Genomic DNA, 23,864 nt, shown 5'->3' with positions numbered 1-23,864 from the left:
GTTGCACTGCCGGCTCATGTTCATCTTGGAGTCAGCTATGACTCCAAGATCTCTCTCAGCCTCTGAGCTGCTGAGAAGGTCATCCCCCAACCTGTAGGTATGCTGGGGATTCCTCCTTCCTAGGTGGAGTATCTTACATTTATCTTTGTTGAATTGCATCCTATTTCATTCCACCAATTAACGAAATCATTAACGGGATCATAGCCTGGCACTACAGCACTGGTTTTGGGCAATGCCCCATGGCTGAGTGGTAGCAGTGCCTAGAGCTCTCCCTTCACTTTGACTGCTGAAGGGATGGAAGAGTTCTCTGCCCCTGCAACACTGGGCTGGGGACACACAGCTTCCCCATCCCCTTAGCTCTGCTGCTGCCCACACAGCACATGCCCCAGTTGGCTCCCACTTCCTACCCGTGCCTGGGGGAAGCCAGGAGCTGAGCAGTATTGGAGGTAAGTAGTGGTGGGACTGGGTGGAGATGCCAGGGTGGAAGCAGTGCTGGGACTGGAGGATGTCTCCCCCTCATCCCGGCACTGCTTATGCCCCCCTATTGTCCGCATAGAACCCCCAGGTCCCAGCACTGCTTACTGCCCCCCCACTGCATCTCGCCCTGGTCCCAGCACTGCTCAGCTCCTGGCTCTCCCCTGGCACAGGCAGGAAGCGGGAGATGACTGCGGCAAGTTCTGTGTGGGCAGCAGCAGAGCTGAGAGGATGGGAAAGCTTTCTATCCCCAGTCCAGCATTGCAGGGACAGAGCTCCCACATTCTGGTGCTGCTCAGCCCCTGACTCCTGGGGGAGCTGAGAGATGAGCAGCACCAGGACCAGGGACAGAGAGCTTCCCCGCCCCTTCAGTAAACTCAGTAAGCAAAGTGAGGGGAGAACTCAGGACACTGCTGCCACTTGGCCACGGGGTATCACCCCAAGCCAGCGTTGCCAAGCAGGGCTGTTATCCCAAGCTCCACTTGGCTGGGAGCTGTCCTCTGCTCCAGGATGGCACCTCATTGCTCCTTGGAGCCCAGCCCAGCCCAGGTCTGGCACTGCAGAAGGTTGAAATCCCCTGGCTTCTGTAGGGGGGCAGAGTAGGGCAGGGGGCAGGAGCAGCCTTGGACTCAACTGCTTCCACTGGGGGCAAATTTGCTTCCAACCCGGGCACATGTGTAGACACATTCCTGGGTGCAGTTTTCTGCACCTTATTTTGCTGTCAAACCTTAAGGCACATTAACTACACATGTAGATGCACCTTCCATCAAGCAAAGCTCTTCCTGAAGGAAATACAAAAATCTGACTGATTAAAGTCTGCCTGATTCTCTCCCTTGATAGAAATCTTATTGTGCTTGAAGTCTAACATCAGATATTTACTCTGTAGCTCCTATTGAATTTTGCACAGTCCTACTCTAGAGGCATCCATTTCCTATGTGGAAAAAAGCTGTGCATATAACATGTATGAGCTTTTCTTATCTCTTGCCCTGCAGATATTGCTTTTGTTGAATCTTAGCCTCATTCAGATGCTGCTTTCCGCATCTGGAGAAACAGAGTGAAGAATCTTGTTACTGATCAAGTGAAAACTACTGCTGTATAGCCATAGCTCCCATTCTAGACTGCAGTGCAGCTGAATATATTCCTTCAAATTCAGCTCTGTCTCTGTTCACCAGTGAGAATATAAAGCTGTTTTCTAGTACTTGTGAGCTGATCATAAATCAGAAACACCAAATGGGTCCTAATTTGTAAATTGTTTATTGAACAAATGATAGAAAGACCACTTCCTGGAGACTATATAGTATATATTTGCGGGTTCAACACCATAAACACAAGCATCCTGGCTCAGCTATATCTAAGGAAATAAATGCTATGTTGATGAATATGATTAAAAATATTCTGAGGTTTCATCACTGCTGTAATTTAGTACAATGTTTATTTACTTACAGCACCGTGAGTGCATTACATTCCAGAAAGGTGGCATTAGTTAAGGCTTTAATGCGATTACCTTCAAAATCCCTAAAGAAAAATAGGCAAATTTTGAGTTATTTTTCATGAAAAAGTTGTACAAACATTTTCATAGCAGTGAGCTCAAGGTTCAAACTTTGTTGTTGGCTGTTGCCAGTTTTGTCCTTTTGACTTTTCTTTTATTAGAGTTCTTGCCAAATCATCCCTGATTCAATAAACTGTTTTAGAGCATGAACACAAATGCCAGATAAAAAAAATCTACCTCATTTCTTGGTTGTGACTTGCTTTCTGTTATTCTAGCATTCTGTCTTCTCTAATTTTATTAAGACTAAATCAATATGCCTGAAATTTCTCATGAGTTCTCCATTTGCTGAAATATTCATATTTATGATGCCGTGGATCACCAGATGGAGCTGTTACACACAGTTTTACAAATTCTTTTTTGTAGCATGAAAGCACATTTTAAGAAGCTAAGAAAAATGCTGTATTGTTACAAGTTTTGTTATATAAGGGTTCTTGGAGAAAGGGTTCCAAAAACAGCAGATTTTACTTTTGACTTTACTTTCAATACTTAGAAATTCTTAGTGTAGGGTAGCTTACTGAAAACTGACCATTGCTGCATAGGTGAAGATTACAGGAAGGGGTGGTTCCCTCCATGTGCTGATTGCAACTCCCTACATTCCAAGACACTTATGTTTAAGTGTCTATAATTCTATATAGCAATTTCCACTTTGCACAGTGGTGCTCAATCTTTCAGCCACATGGGCCAGATGAGATGAGTGAAGTGTAGCCAGGCCACAGGCTGGTTTGGCGTGTAGGGTTGGCACTGAGGCCAGCCTTACATGCTGGATGGAGCTCGTGGATGACCCTGAGAGCTGGGCCTGGGACCATGGTGCAGGTCAGAACCCTTATGCTTGGTCCAGCTGCAGAACATCCTCATGTGCTGGCATGTGGGGCCCTGACATCCATCCCATGGAGCTTCCCACAGGTCCAGAAATTTGGTGGCAGGGAAATGATGACAGTGTTAATTGCTGCAGCAGGACAATTAAAGGAGCCATGGAAGGTAAGGCTGCCACTGTTCCCCCACTGCCAAATTACTGGACCCATGAGGAGCCCCATAGGCTGGATGACTCGGCTCTGTGGGTTGGATCAGGCCTGCAGGCTATAATTCGAGTACCACTGACTTTGCATATATCCAGATTCTGCACCATTGATTTTCTTCCAGCAAGAAAACGAATTGCAAGGCCCCAGATTTTTGCTACCACTGAGCAGATTGACACAGGTGTCAGTAGAAGGGGCAATTAAATCTATTTAAGTTTGGGGAAAATTAAGTGAGGCATTTGTCTGATGACTGTTTGACACATTTGACATTTCCATTTCAGCAAGTTTCCTAATGCTCTGTTTGGAAGCCTTTCAAAATGCCTTGACCTAAAAACTCCACATTTGGGTTATTCTGTTATCTCCATAGAGGACTAGTTACTAGGGGTGTACAAAATGGGCCCTATTTGATTTGGATTTGGATTTGGCCTGAATCAGGGACAGTGATTTGATTAATTGATTCAGATCACTGTCCCTGATTCAATTAAGCCGAATCCAAATCTAAAGATTCAATGCTGATTCGAAGAATCAGTGATTCGGACATAGACACAGCTTTAAATGTTTTTTCTACATACCTCAAGGTGGCTCATGAACACTGCAATGCTGGGGCACATGGAGTGTCCCACAGAAGCATGGGGGGCTCCCCAGCATGCTCTCTGGCAGACCCGGAAGTGGACCAGAAGCACTTCTGGTCCACTTCCGGGTCTGCTGGGGAGCACACTAGGGGCCCCCCCTGTGTCCCCCTGGCTCAGTGACTGGTGCCTCCTAGGTCTGGGTGAGGGGCACCTGGGGTCTCCCTGCAGCCAACTGCCTAGCCAAGGGGGCGCCAGGGGTCCCCAGAGCACTCCCCAGAAGACCCATAAGTGGATTAGAAGTATTTCCAGTCCACTTCCAGGTTCACCACCAAGCACATGGGGGCCCCCCATGCTCCTGTGAGATGCGCCATGTATCCCAGCATCGCAGCGATCATGAACTGTGCTGGTACCTCAAGGTATGTAGAAAAAACTTTTAAAGCTGTGTCTATGTCTGAATCTCCTAATCTGTCTGAATCTCTCTGAATCAATTTGGAGGGTTCCGATTAGATTTGGAGAGATTAAAGGGGCCTCTGATTCAATTCGGATTTAGAGATTCAGCCACCAAATTGGACCGAATCTCCACTGAATCAAATCAGGGACTAAAGCTTCACACAGCCTTACTAGTTACTGACTTTTTTTGAACAACCTTAAGTAAATATTTAAGGGTAAGATTTTTTACAGTGCTGAGTGTGGGCCATTAATATCAACAGGAGAACAATTAAGTCAGTGTTGAATGTTTTTTGAAAAGTCTACCCTTTAAGTAATAAACCAAATGGACCTTTTGCATAATGTACTTACATCCAGTTAATAAGAGGCATTTGAGTGCATATTTTCCTGGGAAGGGCCACAAGTGAATTGTTTATCATAGACCTTCATAAAAGGAAAACACTGTTATAAAAGGAAATTTAGCATTATATTTTAAAACAAATTCTAATAATAAAAAAAATATGAAAAGCATGAAGAAAAGATATGAACTCGATGATCTTTTGAGGTGCCTTCCAGCCCTAATGTCTATGAAATCTATGAAATCTGATGATGAATCCATAACATTAGATTAGTTACACTGTCTAAAAACTGAGAAATTCAATCCAGATTTTATAAAAATCCATGTCAACCCATTACCTTCTGACCAACATATTAAAAGGATTTTCTTAATAAACAGTAAATAAGTGCAATGCTTGTGAAATATGCCATAATAACAATGTTGGATAATTTTTATTCATTAAAAAAAATCTAGTGGTAGTAAACGTTTTCTATACCATTCTTTCAGTATTTCTCAATTTTTTTTGGAGGGTCCAGTTCAAAGTTTAAAGCGTTTTTCAATTGTTTGTCCATTCATTTTTTGGTTTTTCTGGAGAAAGTGGTGGCATAGGGGACAATTAATGCCAACTGGGGTAGCTGATCTAAATCATTGCCTACTAGGAAGCTGGTTGAGACAACCAAATAATTTAATATAAATGATTAAACACAAATTAAAGAGCAATACTTTACCATCTCTACTCTCGTGGCCTGGATTGCAATCAACTATCTAGTAGTGCAAGCTTCTGTATCCCATTACCAAAACTCAGGTTCATTGAGTTTTCCAGCTATCATTAAGTTAGCTGTAATTTCAATTTCTAAGAAACAAATCCAATAGTCCATGCATGCCACTGGGATCAGGAACTCATGATTCACTAGTCACATCTACACATGCACTTGAATGTGCCTATTTTAATGTGCATTTATATGGCAAAAAACCCCAAACCATGAACTTTCACTAGTGCACATTAAAACAGGCTAATGTGACTTTTTCTAGTACCTCACAATGGAGGTACTAATTATAGTGTGCATTAGCAAAAGCTCATTAATGAATGTGTAGACATGCCCACTGTAGACTTAAGAAGTCTTTTAGATTATCTCTAGAAGAGTAGCATTTATTGTTTATGTAAGGTGCTAATTGTGAGTTCATGTTTGGAAGGAATTCTGAGCACGTCTTATAAAAGTTTTTCTAGTGCACTCATCACTGGGTACATCTACATGTGTCCCTACAGCACCTTGGTTACAGCACCCTCTTTTAGTACTTCCTTTTGGAAGTAAATAGGATAAGAGTTTCCTATGTGCAGCATTCCCTCTAAACTGTGCAGCGGGCATGGCTGTGCAGGGGCATTTATACCATGCTGCCAGGTGTACCTGCACAGCCACGTATGCCACACAGCTTAGAAGGACGACTGCTTATGTGTATCCAAGAGATTTCAGTTTAAAAAGACTTTTCTTTGTGTCTCGTAAGAAGGGAATTATGAGTTTAAATAGATTGATGATTTTAAGGATATAAATCAGCCCTCGCTAGCAGCATGATATTTACAGGCATTGCATGGACAATACTTTATCTTGAAGACTGAGGGAAATTTGAATTCAGACTATGTAAGTGCAAACAGTTGAAAGGTATGATTCACTCATGAGGAAAATGTTTTCAAATCTTATGGAAAGAAAGAAAGTATACTATGGCTTATATTGTTAGCAGTTTTATAGACACAGAAAAACACAGGTATGAAAAATGTTCAAGATTAGTACTTACAGAAAAAACAAGGACTTCAGACCAGTAAATAGTTGTTGTGAAATTTTCACTATTGGGTTATCATCTAGAATTCTAGCAAGACAGAAAGATTAATTACTACCAGCATGATACTTGTAAAAACAATGGAAAACTGATTTGGAAAACTAATCTATAAAGATGCTGGACCATTTGTTTCTTACTGAGGTTTCAAAGTGAATAGAATTAGATATCTAAGATAACTAATATCCAGACTATCGTATAATAGTAAGAAATTTCAGAAATCTGCTATCCTGAATGAGAATAACTTAATCATAATTTTTTGCAGAAAGCTAATTACAAATATAACGTGAATGATTATTCTTATCATTTTAAATCTATGACTGGCAATGCTTTTAAAAGTAAAAAGAAATGGATACTCACAGCCATTTCAATTTGTGTAGGTCTCTGAATATCCCAGGTTTCAGACTGGTGATGCAATTATGACTGAGATATCTGTGAAAGAAGGAACATAATATTGGAATTAAAATGCGTATGCTTGGATTTAGTTTAATTACGTCCTGTCCTCTCCCACTCCCTGCCAAAAAAAGAATGATTTTAGCAATTAAATACTGATTTTACAACTGTCATAGAAATAAAATGACTGCAGCAACCAACTTTGTGTTTTAAAATCCTGAATGATAGTGATCATTTTTCTCACAAGGGCTCTCATATACAAAATGCAATTCGATTTAATTTTTTTCTTCTCATTTTACTACATGTTTAACACCATATGGCTTTAGGAAATGTGCTTTGCATATCAATCTTACAGTGTGTGGCAGTGGGACACCTATATAATTTAGATAAAATGAACTAAGTTTGCTGTGATTCTGGCTCATGTCACTTAGCCCACTACACTGCAGACTCTTGACTGAGTTTATAAATTAGTTTATAAATTAAGAACTTGTATTGACAATATTAGGGAGTCAGATATATCAAAAGGTAAAATATAATAATCAACTACTCACAATTTCTGAAGTTTGTATAATCCAAAAAATGCTTTTCTTGATATTGTCTGAATGCAATTATGTTGCAGAAATCTAGTATAGACAGGGTAAAAAAGCTAAAATGGTTACATGTCAGAAATTTTTTAGAATTCATAATCTCACATTTATACTCTTTGCTATTTAAGGAAGTTGAGCTAAATTAACCCCATATCAAGGAAAATGCTAATTAATACAATTGGCATTACACTGGAATTTAGTTAAATATTTTCCATCAGAATGCAACTTTCTTCTGGGTCATGCAGAGTATTTTACATCTCAGGGGTGCATCTACATGTGCACTTTACTGCAGAGTATTTCAATTAGTTCTTCAATAAAGTGTCACCGTCTGCATGTGTGTTGGTATTAGAGTGAAGCAAACTAATTAACTCCGCCATAATATAGTACTGTTGGGGGCAGTACTATTTTATGGCAGAGTAATTCACTGCACTAAAATGAATGTGTAGATACTGATTGGGGGTTTACTCCACCCTGGCTCCAGTTGCTGCTGTCCTGGGCACACATGTAGATGCTGTGCCCAGGAGTAGTTTACTCTGGCTCAGACTGCTTTAGAGTTATTGTTTCTCATTAATCATACATGTAGATGCATCCAGTCAGTAGGAGATGCTGTCACTTTACGGAACAAATCCACCATGCCCACAGAGGGCAGAGCCATTGGGTATAAAAGAAGGCCGGGGAAGTAAAATTAGTGGGACAAAAAAACCTACCAGATTCCTACCTAAACTTACATCATTCTGAATTTCAGCTATGCTTAATAATTAATGTTCACATATATCCCACTCCATGCTGAGTAATGTACTGAAGGAAGATGAATTCTATGGCATGTTTAAATAAAATTAGTTTTAGTGCTATGCTCCTTCAAATCATGTGATCCTTTCAAATGACTGTAGTTCCTCAAAGATCCTAATCAGTTTTGGATGGATAGCAGTTTAACAAGGAACTACTTGTTAAATGCATACCATCAAATAAGAATCAATGAATTAACACAAATAGTGTGTACTTAGAAGATTTGCAAGGATTTATTTTATATCTGGCATATGAAGAACAGATTTTTCAGCTGTCATTCTTAACTGATATAGGAAACCCAGGATTATATGTACCTAGTAGCTGTTAATTATGTTTTAACCTTATGAGGGGTTATGAGAGAGCGACATTTGACATGAATTATCAGCACAGCCTGAAGGGAATTCTATTTGCTAGCAGTGCATTATACCAGACTATGTAATTTATATTGATGTCTATGCTCTACTTTATTCTAGGAAGAGCAAACTGGTTTCTATGGTAACCCGAAGAAAGCCAGAGTTAAAGCTGTATAAGACAAATTCCAGGAAAAGGTCATTGGTTGCTTTATTTTTCAAAAAGATTTTTTTGCAATAGGGCCCACAGGCCCAAACAGCCTTATGGCCTTATTCTGCTACAGACAGTACCAATATTGAGGAAGGCAGCACCTGCTCAAAAAGCTTATCCTCAGCCCATGGAAGGTCAGTTAACAGCACAGGAAAATTACAGATTTTCTAACTAACTGAAAAAACATGTTGGATAGGGTGTCTGGAAAGTTCAGGTCACCCATGATGACCATGTCCTTTGACCTAACTACCTCTGTGAGCTGACTTAAGAATTCCTGGTCTAGCTCTTCCCCTTGGTTGGGTGGTCTGTAGTAGACCCCCACCAGTCACCGAGCTAGGGGGATGGGGGCCCAGTGTGCTCCCTGGCAGACCAGGACATGGACCAGAAGTGCTTCTGGTACACTTCGGGGTCTGCTGCCAAGTGTGCTGGGGAGCCCCCCATGCTTCTGTGGGACACTCCATGCGCCCCAGTATCACAGTGTTCATGAGGTACCTGCTACCTAGAGGTATGTAGAAAAAACATTTAAATCTGTGTCTATGTCTGAATTGATGATTCTTTGAATCGGCGTCGAATCTTCAGATTTGGATTTGGCTGAATTGATTCAGGGACAGTGATCCGAATCAATGAATCGAATCATTGCCCCTGATTTGGGCTGAATCCAAATCTGAATTGAATAGGGCCTGCTTTGCTCACCCCTAAGAAAAACCTAGCATTGTAAGTCTGCCCCACAGACTGCTGCTAAAACCATAATTTGTCCCTCTGCACAGAGTATGTTTTACATTCCTGGCTTTATAGTGTTGAGTCTTCTAAAATACTGTGGCAGTATCATGTATTCCACCCTAGTATTTTCTCTGTTTTTATACAGACCATATATTGTGTGAGAGCAGACCATATATTTGTGTGCTGCTTACAAAGCTGCATTGTGTCTGCATGCTTACTGCTAGAATGAGAAGCCCTCATAATTATGATTTGAATTCCATAAGTAAATGCCATTTTATGACATTAAAAGGCAACACAGCAGATTAAGTAATTCAGTACTGAATGTAGTACATTTGCCATAATGCAATAATTACTTAGAATTTGTAGACTGTTGAGAGGACACTTACATTTTCTTCACTTCTGTATATCTGCTGAAAACTTCATCTGGAAGAGCATGGATCTGGTTGTGTTTAAGAGACCTAAAATAATTGGTGTGTGAAAATTCACAATAAGCTCTTAATTAATTGTTGATTTTGCAGTCATAATCTAGAGTTTATAATTAGTACAACTGATCAAGTGCCTCACTGATAAACTAGGGAAACACTTTTGTTCAATCACTGGATATCATTCCAACTTTCTATCATTAAGACAAGTTTTGCTTGTTTTGCAAGTACTGTAAATTTAGATGTTCTAAGTATGAATAAATTATTTTCTGTGAATGTAATTGAGAACATGGTATAGGTTAATTAAAGCACTAGCTATGTTTAGAAAGGCCATTGATAATTACCATGTTGTAGACAAAGAATGAAAACCTTATGCTATAATCTGAATAATAATACAGCTTCCTAGTAGTGAAAAAGAAACAAAGTTCCTATTCTTTCCTTTTTAACACAAACATTCATAATTCTATATATCATATTTCTGTAGTATTTGAAGAATCCACAGTGATTCATAGCTTAGACTGGTACAAAATAAATGAAACCTTAGGATCGCTTCATCCACCCCTGATATGTCACTATCTTTCTAGTAAAATTTGGTGCCATTAATAGTATACAATATGACTGCATAACACCTGAAGAAAGAAGTGATTGCCCAGTGGAAGTCACACAAGGGATTTGGGTAGAGAACAGTAAGGACTTGGCCAGGACCTGCACCCCAGAACCATGTTGTTATTTCTTTTTTTGTACCAAGGTAGCTCCTAGGAGATCTAGTAATAGATGAGGACTCCATGGCACAGGACACAGTACAAATACATAATAAAAATGCAGTCATGGCCTCAAAGATTTACAATAAAAGCATAAGAGAAGTCAGTGGTCCTGCTCTCACCTACCAGTTCCTTGTCAAGCCACTCTAGGCCTCATGTTAGCTGCTCTTTGGCACCAGGTTCTGCTGCCGAGCCATTTATAATCTGTTAGTTTGTGGACTGAAGAAGGGGACAAGGCCCAATATTATGGGGATGTGATTAAGAAAATGGAAACAGGCTGGGATGAGAAGGTGTTTTTGGACCAGAGTGCAGTGAGATCTACTGGGGCTCATGGCAGACAGGTGTCCTGACCTGTGGCTGCCTCTTGACACCACAGACCCTCATTCCTGCTCAATATACTACTACCCAGTGGCCAAAAAACAGGACCTGAGCTTCAGACACCCTGGAACTTTATGGGTGGTTGTACTGGAAACTTACCTCAAGCCTGAATTTCACAACTAGGTCATTTCTATAATGGACCAAATCAAACCCAAGCACACTTAAACTTGTAGAGTTCAAAATGCCATTGTAGGTCAGGTCCATCTTTAGGGAAACTATAACAAATAGATTAGTCCAAGGGAATTAACTTGTTTCATACCAATGACCAATTCTTCTGTTGTCAAGGAAAGAAGTAGGGATACAAAGGAGTAAGATATCATTTTCATATGATGGGACAGTAGACTTGCCCATATTCTACATATGTAGGTTATATTTAACCATATCATTGTTTCTACAGCAACTTTATTCCAGTGAGCAAGCAGAAGGCAGAGTTGTGTTTATGACGGTACAATATTCAGAACTACTTACAGTAGGGTGACATTGCTTGAAACAAGTGGAACAGATTTTAAATTAACATCTACACATTCTAATTCAGTTTCTATGCAGTCACAACTTTCTGGATACTGGTGGAGACCTAGAAAAAATAAGTAGTGATTTTATATATGATTATTGAATATATGGATGACAGTGTTATATTTAATGCCTAATTTTGGTTTCCTTTTAAGACTCTGCTTCAAAAACAGGTCTGGCATTTATAGAAATAACAAGAAAGTCCAGAGATGAGTTAGTTCGGATTTAAAAAATCTGGAAAGGATATGAATACTAATGCTGCAGGGCAAAAGCCAGCTTCTAAACAGAGGGGTTAGGAAGAAAAAAGATTCCCTTGTGGGCAAGTTATTCCACAAATGTCTATTTGTGTTTCTTGAACCTTCCTGCAAGTCATCTGACACTGAATGCTGTCAGACGCAGGATACTGGAGTAGCCGATCACTGCTCTATCCCAGTATGGCAGTTTTCAGGCTCCTACTCTGTGAGTACATCTCACATGCATTCACGTTGCATTAAATTTACTGCACAGTAAATTACTAATGTAAGTTACTGCACAGTAAGTGGAAATAGGCCGGCATCTACATGTGCAGGCATTAAAGGCATTAATGCCATATGTGGTCTGACTTGGGACTAAAGTCAGTCCACACACAGTATTACTGCGCAGTAAGGTGTCTACATGTGTGTTACTGCACAGTGACTAATCAGGTGTAAATTTGATACCTTCAACATGCAGGTTTCAAATTTACACTCAAATCGGCATAAGTTGCCATAGTTACTGCGCAGTACAAGTATGCACATGTAGACACAGTAGTTTTCAGTTACTGTGTAGTAATTTAGGTTACTGAGCAGTAAATGTGCATATGTAGATGCATCCTATTTTCTGGAAAACTTTGCTCTGCATCTGGATTTTAATCCAGAAGGCTTCCAGAAGAAGCACCTCCAAATACTCTCTCTCCAACTATTCCTACATTTCAGTAACAAGCTGGTACATTACTTCAGCCTCCACTACACATTACATGTATTACATAATTAACTGGTTAATTGTGCAATTAATTTAGATTGGCTACACATTTAAAGTTACTACACTGTGAGGTACTGCCACACATGGCTTGGGCTCCCAATCATGGCAATACATGGGTGTTGCCACAGCTGCAGGACTCACAGCTGCAGAAGCTTACCACTTGCTGGTGCAGGAGGAGCCTAGTATGGTGATCCCAGGCTCCCCCTACACCCGCAATAAGGTGTGATAGGATCTGATGCTGGATTCCACAATCATGCCTCCTGCCATGCATATTTGGCATGCCAGGAGGTGTGATTGTGTAGATCATGTATCAGTTCCTGTCACGCCTTTACCCGAACATCTAAAGTAATAACAGGGATCTGGCTATTTATTTCTGAACAGTAACATGATTCAACATCTCAAGGGATTGTTAATTTTTAAAATACTGATACTAAACTCTGGAAGATAGAAATACAATTTAAACCACACCTGTACTTTTGTGATATCAATGACTGCTGGGATGGGCACCTCAGAGTAATAACTATGTATGTCTTGTCATGGTACGTGTAAAAAGTAGAGCTTCTTAGAAATTCTCTGCTGGAACAGTTTCCTCATCAGTGAATATGGAATCTCTGAATTGCAAATGTTTCACAGAACTGTTTCAATTTGAACAAAACTACCTGGTTTCCCAACACTCACCCACCTGCCCAGCTTCCTGAGAGTTTGTCTGCTGGGCTTGTGGAGAGCCAGGCTGTGGGTTTTTAGGTAATCTGTGTGGAGAGCTTACCAGCTGCTGAGGCTTTGAAAGCCCTGGGAATCCCAGTTTCCAAGTTTCAAGGAAGCTGACTTAGCTGGGACTTATGGATTCCATATTCCTCATTACCACACAGGGAAAATTTTATTTTGAAATGATAAAAGTGAACTATTCCCATTTTTCAGAACAATGTTTTTATTCTGTTTCCCAGGGTGTTAGAAGTGTTTAGTTTTTGGTCCAAATCAAAATGGAAACACAACTTGAAATCTTGAAATCCTCAAATCCTCTGCAAAATGACAGTTCTCTAGACATGTTAATAAAAACAGCAGGATGACACCAATGACAACTTTCCATAGTCTGCCCTTAGATTTTGTTCTTTTATACATGCTAACAATTTCTGTACCCTAGATAACACAATTGGGAGCTGAGCTGGTTTATTCTACTGGGTATCTCTTAATTAAGGTAAAGACTCTCATTAATGAAGGAATTTAGAAGTGCCAGGTAGATTAAAACCATAAACAAAAGCATTGCAATCTGCTCAGTATTAAGTCATCATGGTAATCAAATTAAAACACATCAATGTATTGATCTTTTCATCCAGTATCACTTACAGCACTCTTCTGATAAGTCCAGATAATTAGGCTTTCCATGGACCATGTCAAATATATTTGCCCATCCACTATTGTCTCCTATAAAACAATATTAACATTTGTCAGCTGCCCTGTCGATAGTGTATCAAGCAGTGAAAGTGATGAAGTGGGAAAGAGAAATACAAAGATTTAAAAATGGAAGTCACCTTGGTGGGTGTAAGCATACATTTGTGTTGGTGTGTGCTGCTGTTTGGTCAACAATTCACAGAGGAACTTTTAACTGTTGTATTTCTTCAAGCAGTGAGCTTTTTCAACTGGAAGGGAATGTTTTGACTTAACCATCCACTATATCATTCAATCCTTAACTTTTTTAACCAAGCCACCTCTCATGCCTATACATAAACATATATTTTTGTCCAATCTCCCATACCTTATTTCTTTCTTAACTATTACCTTAATTCTTTTAAAGTTTCTGCTTAAGCTCAATTTTTTAGATTTTTGGAGAGGATCCAGAATTTATTGCATGGGGAATTGTGACTGCTCTTCACCTCTGAGAATCAAGTTACTACTTTATCACAGGTATGTAGGGCTAGAAGGAACCTCTGGGCAAAGTACAGACAGTCACAAAGCCCGAGGCTGAATTGATTCAGTCTTTGCAGGTTAGTCTAAGCTGCAAAGATTGAACAAATAAGCAAATGAACAGACATTCGCTTGTGATTCTGGAAATTCAGCCACATACCTGCAGTGGCTCAAGCCAGAAGCCAGGGTGGTGCTAGAGCACAGCTCTCTGGCGCACAGCCAGCATGGGCCGTGTTTGCTTCCTCTTCCTGCTGCCCCCAAGGTCTTTGGGATTTGTAGTACACAATCACAACTGCGTGACTCTGCAGGGTTGCTCATCACTTCCTTTTCCTGCTTCCAGGTGTTTCTGAGATTTGTAGTCTACAGTTGCAGCCAGCACTAAGCGGGCAGGGCAAGGCACACTTCTGTACTCAAGGGAAGGAGAATATAACCCCCTCCCTCACCCTACACCACAGCTGGGTTTTGTCTGGGAGAGCCAGTGAACCAGCCCTCACTGCTCCAGCTAGGGAGCAAAGGGACAGGGTCAGCTCTGCTGTCTGAAGCAGACAGGATAGCTTAGCTCAGGGATAAAAAGCATGCTGGGATGCTGGGGGACTCTTATTTAACCTGAACCAGGAAGGGTCTGGGACATAAGTTTCATAAACTGGCTTGACCTAAATCATTTAAGTCTGATACTACATTCAACCAGGTTTATCTTAAACCAATTTCAGCCATTTTGAAACTGGTTTATGTAGAACTTCTGTTCTGTTACAGGTTTAAACCAGTTTCTGGTCACTTAAACCAGTTTATGTGTAACTTCTCTCCCTAGTGATATCAGACTTAAGTGATTTAAGTAAGACCAGTCTATTGAAATTCTGTACCAGATTCTCTAGTGACTCAAGTTAGGTTGAAGTCTACCTGCATCCCACATGCCTTTGTGGCCCCCCACTCCTCCCTCCCCCTTGCATGGAAGCATGCTGGAGATGCACTGGAACTCAGCTCATGCTCAGCTGCTCCAGCCAAGCGCCTAGCCAGGCCTACCCTGGAGCTGTCACAGAACAATGGCAGCAAAGCCTCTGTCCCCAGGGTCCTGCCTGTGCCTGTCAGCCAGGCTGGGCAGTGTGGGGGACAGGGGAGAAGATGCTCCTGATGCAGCCCCCCCAACTGTGCTGGCTTGAGTCTAGGAGGCTGTGATGGGGGCCTCTGTTACTCTACCCAACAACCCCTGCTGCCTGGCCCACCTTTCCAGGCGCAGGCAGGAGCCATGGCACTGGCTCTCTGCTGGGCCAAGCAATGGCTAGGGGCTGGAACAGAGGCCCCTACTGCATGTGCCTCCCCTAGCTGTGCTGGCTTAGGTCTGAGGGTCTGGGTCTTGGGCCAGATCCAAGCAGTGGGGGCCTCTACTCTCCCACCCCGCCCCATTGCTACTGACAGCCAGCCATTTCGGAGCAGGACTGGGGAGAGGGGACATGATGGCCAATAGGGCTGTACGAAATTTAAATGGGTGTTTTGTTTCAATGCTGTTTCGATTTATTTTGAGCTCGAAACAGTGAAATTGAAATTAAACAAAAGGCTTCAAAACAGCTTTGAAATGAAATGAGGGCATTGAAACGTTTCAAAATGTTCCAAGTTTTGAAGCCAGGTTTGCTTGCAGCTAAAGAGAAACTGAGGAGAGGGAGGGGCAAGGGGGGGAAAAAGGACTGTTCTGATATTGACATGTGTAGCTGGCCAATGACTGTGATCCTCCCCTGAGGTCCCTTCCAATCCCAGTGCTCTGGGGGAGGAACAGAAAACAGCAGAAAATGCATTTTTTGAACTGAGCCTTGGGGTCAGCTTACTGAGTTGTGTCTTTCAGCAGCTCCAGAGAAAGTCTATCACTTCCTATTTGCTAGCCTGTTACTAGTAAATGGAATTCTCCAATACCTTTTCCTTTCCTAATACCCTTTATTATCATTCCTTTCCTTTCAATGTAGTCCTCCCCCAAAATCCTCTTTTTGTTTTTGTTAGTCTATTTTGATTATTTTTCCCCAGAAAAAAAATCTGTGCTCTCTCTCACAGTGTGCATTCCATTCACTGTGCAGGAAAGCACAGCATATATTGCATATTATAATATAGAATTTATACAGGAACACATACATACATTTATATATTGTATTTATTACATAAATACATACATACAATTATCTACATATATTACATAAATATATATTACATTACAGAAGAACACACAGATTTTACAGCATACCAAACACACTACAAAGCGTGCTGGAAAGGCAGCTGGCAAGCCTTTGGGGGTGGGGGGAAATGTAAGTCCCCCACCCTCAAACTGAGATGCAGCCTCTTTCCAACAACTAGCAGGCATGAGGCCTTTGGTTCTACTGGCAGCAAGGAGAGGGGAGCAGTGCCACTGCCCAAGCCTGCATCCCCTCCAGTAGCACCAGCCATAACCCCCCCCCCACCACAACAAGCAGCAAAAGCATGACAGTCTTCTCCACCCCCATTTCATTTCACATCCTGAGCCTTCCAGTGCCAAAGGAAGAGCTGGATCTGAGTGCCATAGCAAGGGAAATTCTGGGAAGGAGGGGGAATCATCTGAGTTTATGCTCCAAAACTTTCAAGTTTCCCACCGAGCCAGGTCTCCTTCCCCAGAAGGTACTTCAGAGGAGGCTGAGGTAGAGGTTGTGGAGGCAAGTGGCTGAGCTAAGTCCACTTCTCCTGTTGTTGTGCCTCTGCCTGCTGAGGAGGTAGAAAAGGTAGCTTCTGCACATGTACCTGAACCCTAGAAGTGAATGGATAGTGTGGTCTGGGATCATTTTGAGCTGGAAGATGATCCCACATATCCTATCTGTCTGTACTGCTGAGCTAAAACCAGCCAGGGGAAGGGAACAAAACACATGAGCACCACAGGGATGCTGACGCATCTCCACAGGCACCATGCCCTTGCCCTTGCTTCTCCTCAGCCTGGCACCAGTGGGAGCATACCCAAAAAGAAGTCTCTCTTTCGCGCCAAAGCTCCCATCCCCCTGAAGCAGAGGCAGACCACCCTGGACCAGTGGGGGAAAAGGTGGACAGAAAGGGGGGCGCATTGCAAGGGTGAGCGAGATAACCCAGAGCATTGGGAAGATGCTTGCTGTGGATGGCCAGCCCTTCTCCTTAGTTGAGCGGCCAGGGCTCAGGCTGGTCATAGCACTTGTGGCCCCACCGTACCAAGTGCCTGCATGCACCACCTTCAGCAAGATGGTGGTGCCCTCCCTGTATGAGGCATGCAGGGAGTACTTGAGGGAGGAACTGCGCAAGGCAGGTCCGCAGGTGGCCTTACACTTTACCTCAGATATCTGGAGCAGCCAGGGTGGAGGTCATGCCTACCTCTCCCTCATAGGGCACTGGTGCAACCAGTCAGGCCACTGGTAGGCTCTCCTTCAAGCCATATGGCAACCAAGACCATGGGGGCCATGAACCGCTTGGTGCAGGGGTGGCTTATTGGGCAGGGGGAGCTCACCTGTGGTTTCATGGTCACTGACTATGAAGCCAATATGGTCAAGGTGGTCCATGATGCCACCTTTGTTGGCATCCACTGTGTGGCACACAAATTCCACCTTATTGTCAGGGATGCCTTGGAGGGGGACAGGGCTGCTGGTGACAGTGCCAGCACCACCAGCAAGCTCATTTCCAAATGCAGGAAGGTGGCACGCTACTTCCACCAGAGCATCAAGGGGGGCAAGATGCTGTGATACAAACAGGCAGAGCTGAACATCCTCCAGCACAAAATCATGCAGGATGCGGAGGCTCAGTAGAGCACCACATATCTGATGCTCGAGATGGTGGTGGAGCAACAGAAGGCTATCCATAAGATGGCCTTGCTTGGGGAGACTGGGGTCAGTGGGCCCCTTAACAGAGCTGAGTGGGATAACATCTCCCAGACCTTGGTGGTCCTCAAGTCCTTCCTTGAGTCCACTGAGATCCTCAGTGCTGGCAATGCCCTCCTTAGCCAGGTGATCCCTGTAGTGAGGGAATGTCAGAATCAAATGAAGGAGTTCCAGGGGCTCAATGTTTCTGGCTGGGGCAAGCTGCTGTCACCAGATGTGCAGGCACTAGTGAGGTAGCTGAAGGAGTGCATCAGGAAATTTCCTGATCCCTTGTGGTCCAGTATGGTCCACTTGCTGGCTGCAATGTGTGACCTGTGGGTGAAGGGGAGCATCATTGTATGCAGCAGCAAAACCCTGGATCAGTGGACAGAGGTGCTGGTGAACAGAGTAAGGGAGGCAGAAGGTCAGAAATGGGGGGACATAAAAGAGGGGGATCCACTGTCCTGTGCCAGCACACCATCCACCAGCCAGTCTTCTCCTCCACCACAGGCACTGCCAAACCACTTTTCACAGATGAGCCTATGAACTGCATTTCATTAACCTCTTAGGTATAGAAACTTATGGGCTCAATATAGACATTGGAATTTTGACACACTACAACCTGCTGGACATCTGACTCCCCAGGTATCTCTCCACTTTTACCTGCTATATCCTCCTTCCCCCCTACCCCAGCCTGTCTCTCACCCCAACACCTCCATTTCCATTTTTCCTGACTGGCTTTCTTGCCTGCATTGCATGGCAGCCTCTGGCTTCTTTACTATTCCTTCCATCCAGAAAGAGTACACACACCAGCTGCAGGTGCTTCCTCAGCCTGATGAAGGGTTTTTAAATTTGAAAGCTAAGATATATTTCTCCAACTATTCAGCTGGTCTACTAAAAGATATCAGATTGACTCAAAGAACCTTGTCTGCCATGTCCTTAAACCACCATGGGGACAACCCACACCCCTAGCACCTCTCCGCGGTCAGCTGACTGAAAGAAGGCAGGGCCCTGGGCACATCTAAGCCCCCGGGCTGGGGCTGCCAGGAAAAAGTTCTCTGGCTGCTGCTGGAGAAGAAGCTCCTGCAGAAAAGGAAATAAAGGCTCTGTGACAGTTTGGCTGCCTGCAATGCTAGTGCTACTGTGCTGCTTACCTATTGTTATTTAAAGTGGTGGATGAGGCTGAGGCTGTAGAGGAGGAATAGGCCTCATTGGGGCACACTACCGTATCATGTAGAGGCCCCAGTGCCAGTGAGGGCGTGCCTTAACACACACACAAAATCACGTCACAAGTTTTGCTTGTCAGCAGCTTGACTTTCAGTTTCTTAGAAACTCCTGTACGTATCTCCTTGAAACGTGGCAGGCCTCATGGCTTCAGCAGAGGCTACCATCCCGACTGTTTTCATTTGAATCAGGAAATAAATGACGAAGTTATAGGCATTTTTGTGATTCCCCATTAAGCAAAATGTCGAAAAGCGTTGAAAAAGCTTTGAAACAGCAAAACAGTTTTGACAAAACAAAACAGACCAGTGCTTTGAAACAGCAAAATGAAACACTGTCCCTTCAAAACAGTGAAACGGAAGTTGAATGGAACGGTGCTGTTTCGCACAGCCCTACTGGCCAATAACGTGCGGCCGGCTGCTCAGGTGCTTGGCTGGGCTCAGCGTTCTCCGGCAGGCTTCTGGGAGGCATGCAGGAGCACCCCCAATCTGCTGGCCTCGGCCGCTGCAGGCAGCCCATGTGCTTGGTGGGCTGGATCCAGCCCGTGGGCTGTATTTTCCCTGACCCTGGTCTATACCTTGTCTAAATGATCATTTAGGATTAGTCAGTGACTTTCAACTCTGATGAAATCACACCAGGGAATAAGTGAGAAGTGCACTAAATTCCAAAAAGGGAGAAAGAGCAAATACCATGGAACCCAGGGGAAAAGGCAATAAGCATGGAGCCAGGTGATCATGGGTTCACATCTCAACATCCAAAATGAAATATTCCCATTTCCCTAGAAGTAAGGATACTATGATCAATAACAACCATTAAAAACTTTAAATTAATATTTAAAAAATATACAAACAAAATAACTGAATATCGAAACAAAAAGATTGATATGTCAATGCAACTCCTGTTTGCATACTGTAACATGGAAACCTACAATCAGGTTTACAATAAAAACCAGTTACAATCTAAAATGAAATTGAAAATGGTTGAAGGCAAGATTTAAATAGAGGAAACAACTTGGTGGGAAGACAGAAGGAATATAAGAGATTTAGTATCTGACCAATGTTAAAAAATGATCTCAAATTGCAGGCGCACACAGCAAAAATACCAAGAGTTGACCAAGGTTGTAACTACTGAATGAACTGCAAATAGTTATGTAAGTTATATGTAGAGAGCACCCTGTTTTGGCTTGTCCTGATTTCTGAGTTAATGCTGAGAGAACCCCTAGAAAACCAAATTACTCTAGGGGTTCACTGAGTCTCTTGCTAAAATAATGCTCAATGAGGAAAGATAATTTGATTTCAAGTGCACATGTAAACAATAATGTGCCATGTTATAGGCCACATCTACACATTACACTTAAGACTTGATTAACCAGTTAATCATGTCTTCAGTTGTGACCTAGCCACACATTCATCAATTAATGGCAAGACAAAACAAGGAACAAGACACAAAGTCATTCCACAAAAACTCTGTAATAACTCTGGGGCTCATTCTTATCACCATGAGCCCTGAGACATGCATGCAGCTGTCGTCAGCCATGTAGTCCAGGCTGCTTGCAACTGGTGGTGGGCAGGCTGCAAGCAGCTGCACTGAGGTCTGGAGCTCTGTGGTGGGTGGTGACTACATACACACCTCAGGGTGCATGGCGGAGAAGGGGTCAGCTTCTCCCCTGCCATTTGTCTGGAGGCACACATGCACCCACCGCCAGCAATGATCCAGGCTGGGATTCTGCAGACCTTGGTGCAGCTGCTTGCAGCCACCACACTGCCTGCCACACCTGGCCCAGGCTCTGGGCAGGCCCCTGTCGCCCACCATGGTACCTGGACTGCCTGCAGCAGACAGTGGAGAAGCTGCAAGTAGCTGTACCGAGATCTGCAGAGCCCCAGCCTGGCTCATTGCTGGTGGCTAAATGACCTCACATAACATGCTCTGGCATGTGTGCCAATCAGTGTTGCCAACCGCTGCCCTATCACATCTTTACCTGAATGTCTAAAGGGGCCTATAGACACTGCCTGAATTAACATTCCTGCATGTTATCTTTGTGTTTGTGGTTTTTATGTTTTATAGAAAAGAATGGAAAATTTAACAACACTACATTGTACTTTTAGACCTGTCATGCAGGTAGGTTGTCTGAGGACTATTTATGCACTTCTAAGAATTAGATGATGAAGCACTTAACTCATTACCACATTTCACATTGTTTCTTAAGTGTAGAGTAGTCATGGATGTTATACTCACCACAGTTTTCTTCATCTGCACCATTCCCACAGTCATTTATACCATCACAGTGAAATGACCGTGGAAGGCATGTTGTAAGGTTCCCACATGGAAAATAACCCTTTGGACAGATGGGGAGAATTGAGCTGCCTTCAAACAGCCATGATTCTGGAGATAAATGAAAACATTGTCTTTTACACAAACTTTCTTCTACACAAACTATATTTCTAAATGCTTGACAGAAATAACTCACCTATGACAGTATAGACAGTAATGGTATGTAAGGCAGTGGTAAAAAATAGCTATTTTATAATACATTTTGTACTTTTTTTATTGCAACATACCAGAGTGGACAGAACATTATAAAATGACACTACTACTATGTATGTCTGTCATAATAAATGATTATGTCAATAATTACATGGACTGGAGATATTATGACTGAATTCTATTGTATTCATGTTCTGAAAACTTAAGAGGTGGCATTTTCTGAGGGGCACCGTGAGTATAATGAGAGGTGCATTGAGCCTATAAATGTTGAGAAACTGATGAGTTAGCCATTTTTACATGAACTGGTATCTTTAAAAACAGTTATGCAAAAACAATCCTAAATAACAGAATAATATATGTAAATGAACATTGAGATACACTCAGAAGATAATTAATGAAGCATGGAAATGTCTTTGTGTAACTGCAGTCCCTTCTGCCAGTTATTCAAGGCAGTTAGGAATCAGGTTCAGGTTGCACAAGAACATTTTGTGTCGTTACATGTGAAGAACACTTCCCAAAGAAACTGTTACTCTTAGTTCTTAGCTAGGTATTCTTAACTGGCCACAAGCAATTTGGCCTAAAAAAACCATATGAGCACCACTTATCTATGGTTAACAACATTATTATCAGGATCACACACAAACCTATGTAAAAAAAAAAATAAAAAAGGAAGAGAAGGGAATACAACAGTAGTGAGCACTCAAGCAGGCAAACCCCAAAACAATAACAATAACTGTCTCCCTATCCAGGTGGAGATTATCAGGTCTTTTCCTGCAGAAAAAAGAGAAGGCTTCCCAAGTTTTTTAAGGATGCATGGCTAAGGTTGGGCTCCAGAGTCTGAACTTAAGCCCCAAAAATGATACCTAATTTTGAATACTGCTGACCACCTGGTTGTTACTGTCAGCAGCCCAAATACTCATGCACCCCTCAAGAAACTAAGACTCATATAAACAACAGTAACTGGCTTGAAAATGAAAGAAAATTGGTTGTAGCAGAAAGAAGCTTACAGCAATCAAGTACTTCAGTATACCTTTGTTCTGCTGTAGCGCTGTTAATGTATTTGTTTTCTGTGCAACAACCTCTGTGGTTGTTATACCTGCATGCAGGGTAGGACTGCAAGGAACCGATTCCCTTTTCTGCCTATCTTTATTGGTATGCCTGGGTGATGGGAGTGGGAACTGTTTGTTTTAACAGTTTGAATAGAAGGGGTCAGGTGTGTCAGGTTTGTGGGCACTCGTCCTACCTTCTAAAATTGTAAAGTGCATAAGGGGACTGATGTTGTAAAATGAAATTGGGGAAAGGTGGCAACAGGGTCAGTGTTCACTATGACTTGTGTGAAGGTGTAAGGTGGAGGGACCCTCAGCTCAGGAACCTCAGAGGAATTTTGGGGAAGTTGTCTTCAAGAACTACCTGCTACAAGAAGAGCAGCTGTTCAGGGAAGAGTAACAGATTCAGACAGAAGCCTGTGCCCAGTTGTTTCTGAAATATCTGAAATACAGAGAATGGGTCAGGTTCAGGCCTGTATCACCTGGATTCTAAAAATGCTAAAATCAAAACAGCTGTGTAGGAGGAGCAGCAGCAGCAAACTACAGAGACTTGGAATGGCAACAGGTAGCACACTTTTGCTGTGACCTGTGGCAGAGCAACACCTATGAACGCCTTGTGCCTCTGGAGGCTTGGTGGGGGGGGCATGGCGACCACCTGCAGGTGGTGGTGACAGCAATAGTGGCGGCAGGGTTGTGGTAGCGGTGAGTGGGGACCACCTGCAGGTGGCTGTAGTGACATCAGTGATAACAGTGGACCAAGCAGGGATCACTCGCAGGTGGCCTTAGTGGTCTAGGCAGCAAGGGGGGGTGGTGTGTGACCAGCACTGAGAGGCAATTGGTGACCACCTGCAGACATTGCCAGCAATGTCGATGGGGGCGGGGGGGGGAGACTGCCCGTAGACACTACTGGCAACATAGGTGGTGGCCAATCTCAGCAGGTGCATGTGCACCCGTGTGCACTGCCTACACTTTGCCAATGGCAGTAGCAATGCATTCTCCATCAGTGATCCCTCCTGTACAGGGCAAGTTAGCAACTCTTGGAGAAAAGCCGGTTTCAGATAGGGGT

General features: G+C 42.9%; 1 protein-coding gene across 6 annotated transcripts in view; it reads right to left on the bottom strand.

Annotated features, from left to right (window-relative positions):
• Window positions 1-23,864, bottom strand: part of RXFP2 (relaxin/insulin like family peptide receptor 2) — an 89,813-nt gene that overhangs the window by 33,644 nt on the left and 32,305 nt on the right. For 2 of the 6 annotated variants that reach the window (XM_019525502.1, XM_019525504.1), the window contains exons 2-10: window positions 21,504-21,650; window positions 13,666-13,743; window positions 11,281-11,386; window positions 9,638-9,709; window positions 7,149-7,220; window positions 6,565-6,636; window positions 6,166-6,237; window positions 4,410-4,481; window positions 1,918-1,989 (exon numbers count right to left, since the gene is read on the bottom strand). In XM_019525502.1, coding sequence (XP_019381047.1) covers window positions 1,918-1,989; window positions 4,410-4,481; window positions 6,166-6,237; window positions 6,565-6,636; window positions 7,149-7,220; window positions 9,638-9,709; window positions 11,281-11,386; window positions 13,666-13,743; window positions 21,504-21,650 — 763 coding nt within the window. Of the gene's footprint in view, window positions 1-1,917; window positions 1,990-4,409; window positions 4,482-6,165; window positions 6,238-6,564; window positions 6,637-7,148; window positions 7,221-9,637; window positions 9,710-11,280; window positions 11,387-13,665; window positions 13,744-14,383; window positions 14,427-21,503; window positions 21,651-23,864 lie in introns of those variants that run through there. The other 4 variants (XM_019525507.1, XM_019525503.1, XM_019525505.1 and 1 more) reach the window with 4 other exon arrangements.

The sequence above is a fragment of the Gavialis gangeticus genome, unplaced genomic scaffold (assembly GCF_001723915.1).
Source record: "Gavialis gangeticus isolate Ggan-Ray unplaced genomic scaffold, GavGan_comp1, whole genome shotgun sequence".
Classification (NCBI taxonomy): domain Eukaryota; kingdom Metazoa; phylum Chordata; order Crocodylia; family Gavialidae; genus Gavialis; species Gavialis gangeticus.
Note: the sequence above shows the minus strand (reverse complement) of the source record. Positions and strands in the feature narration are given on the sequence as shown.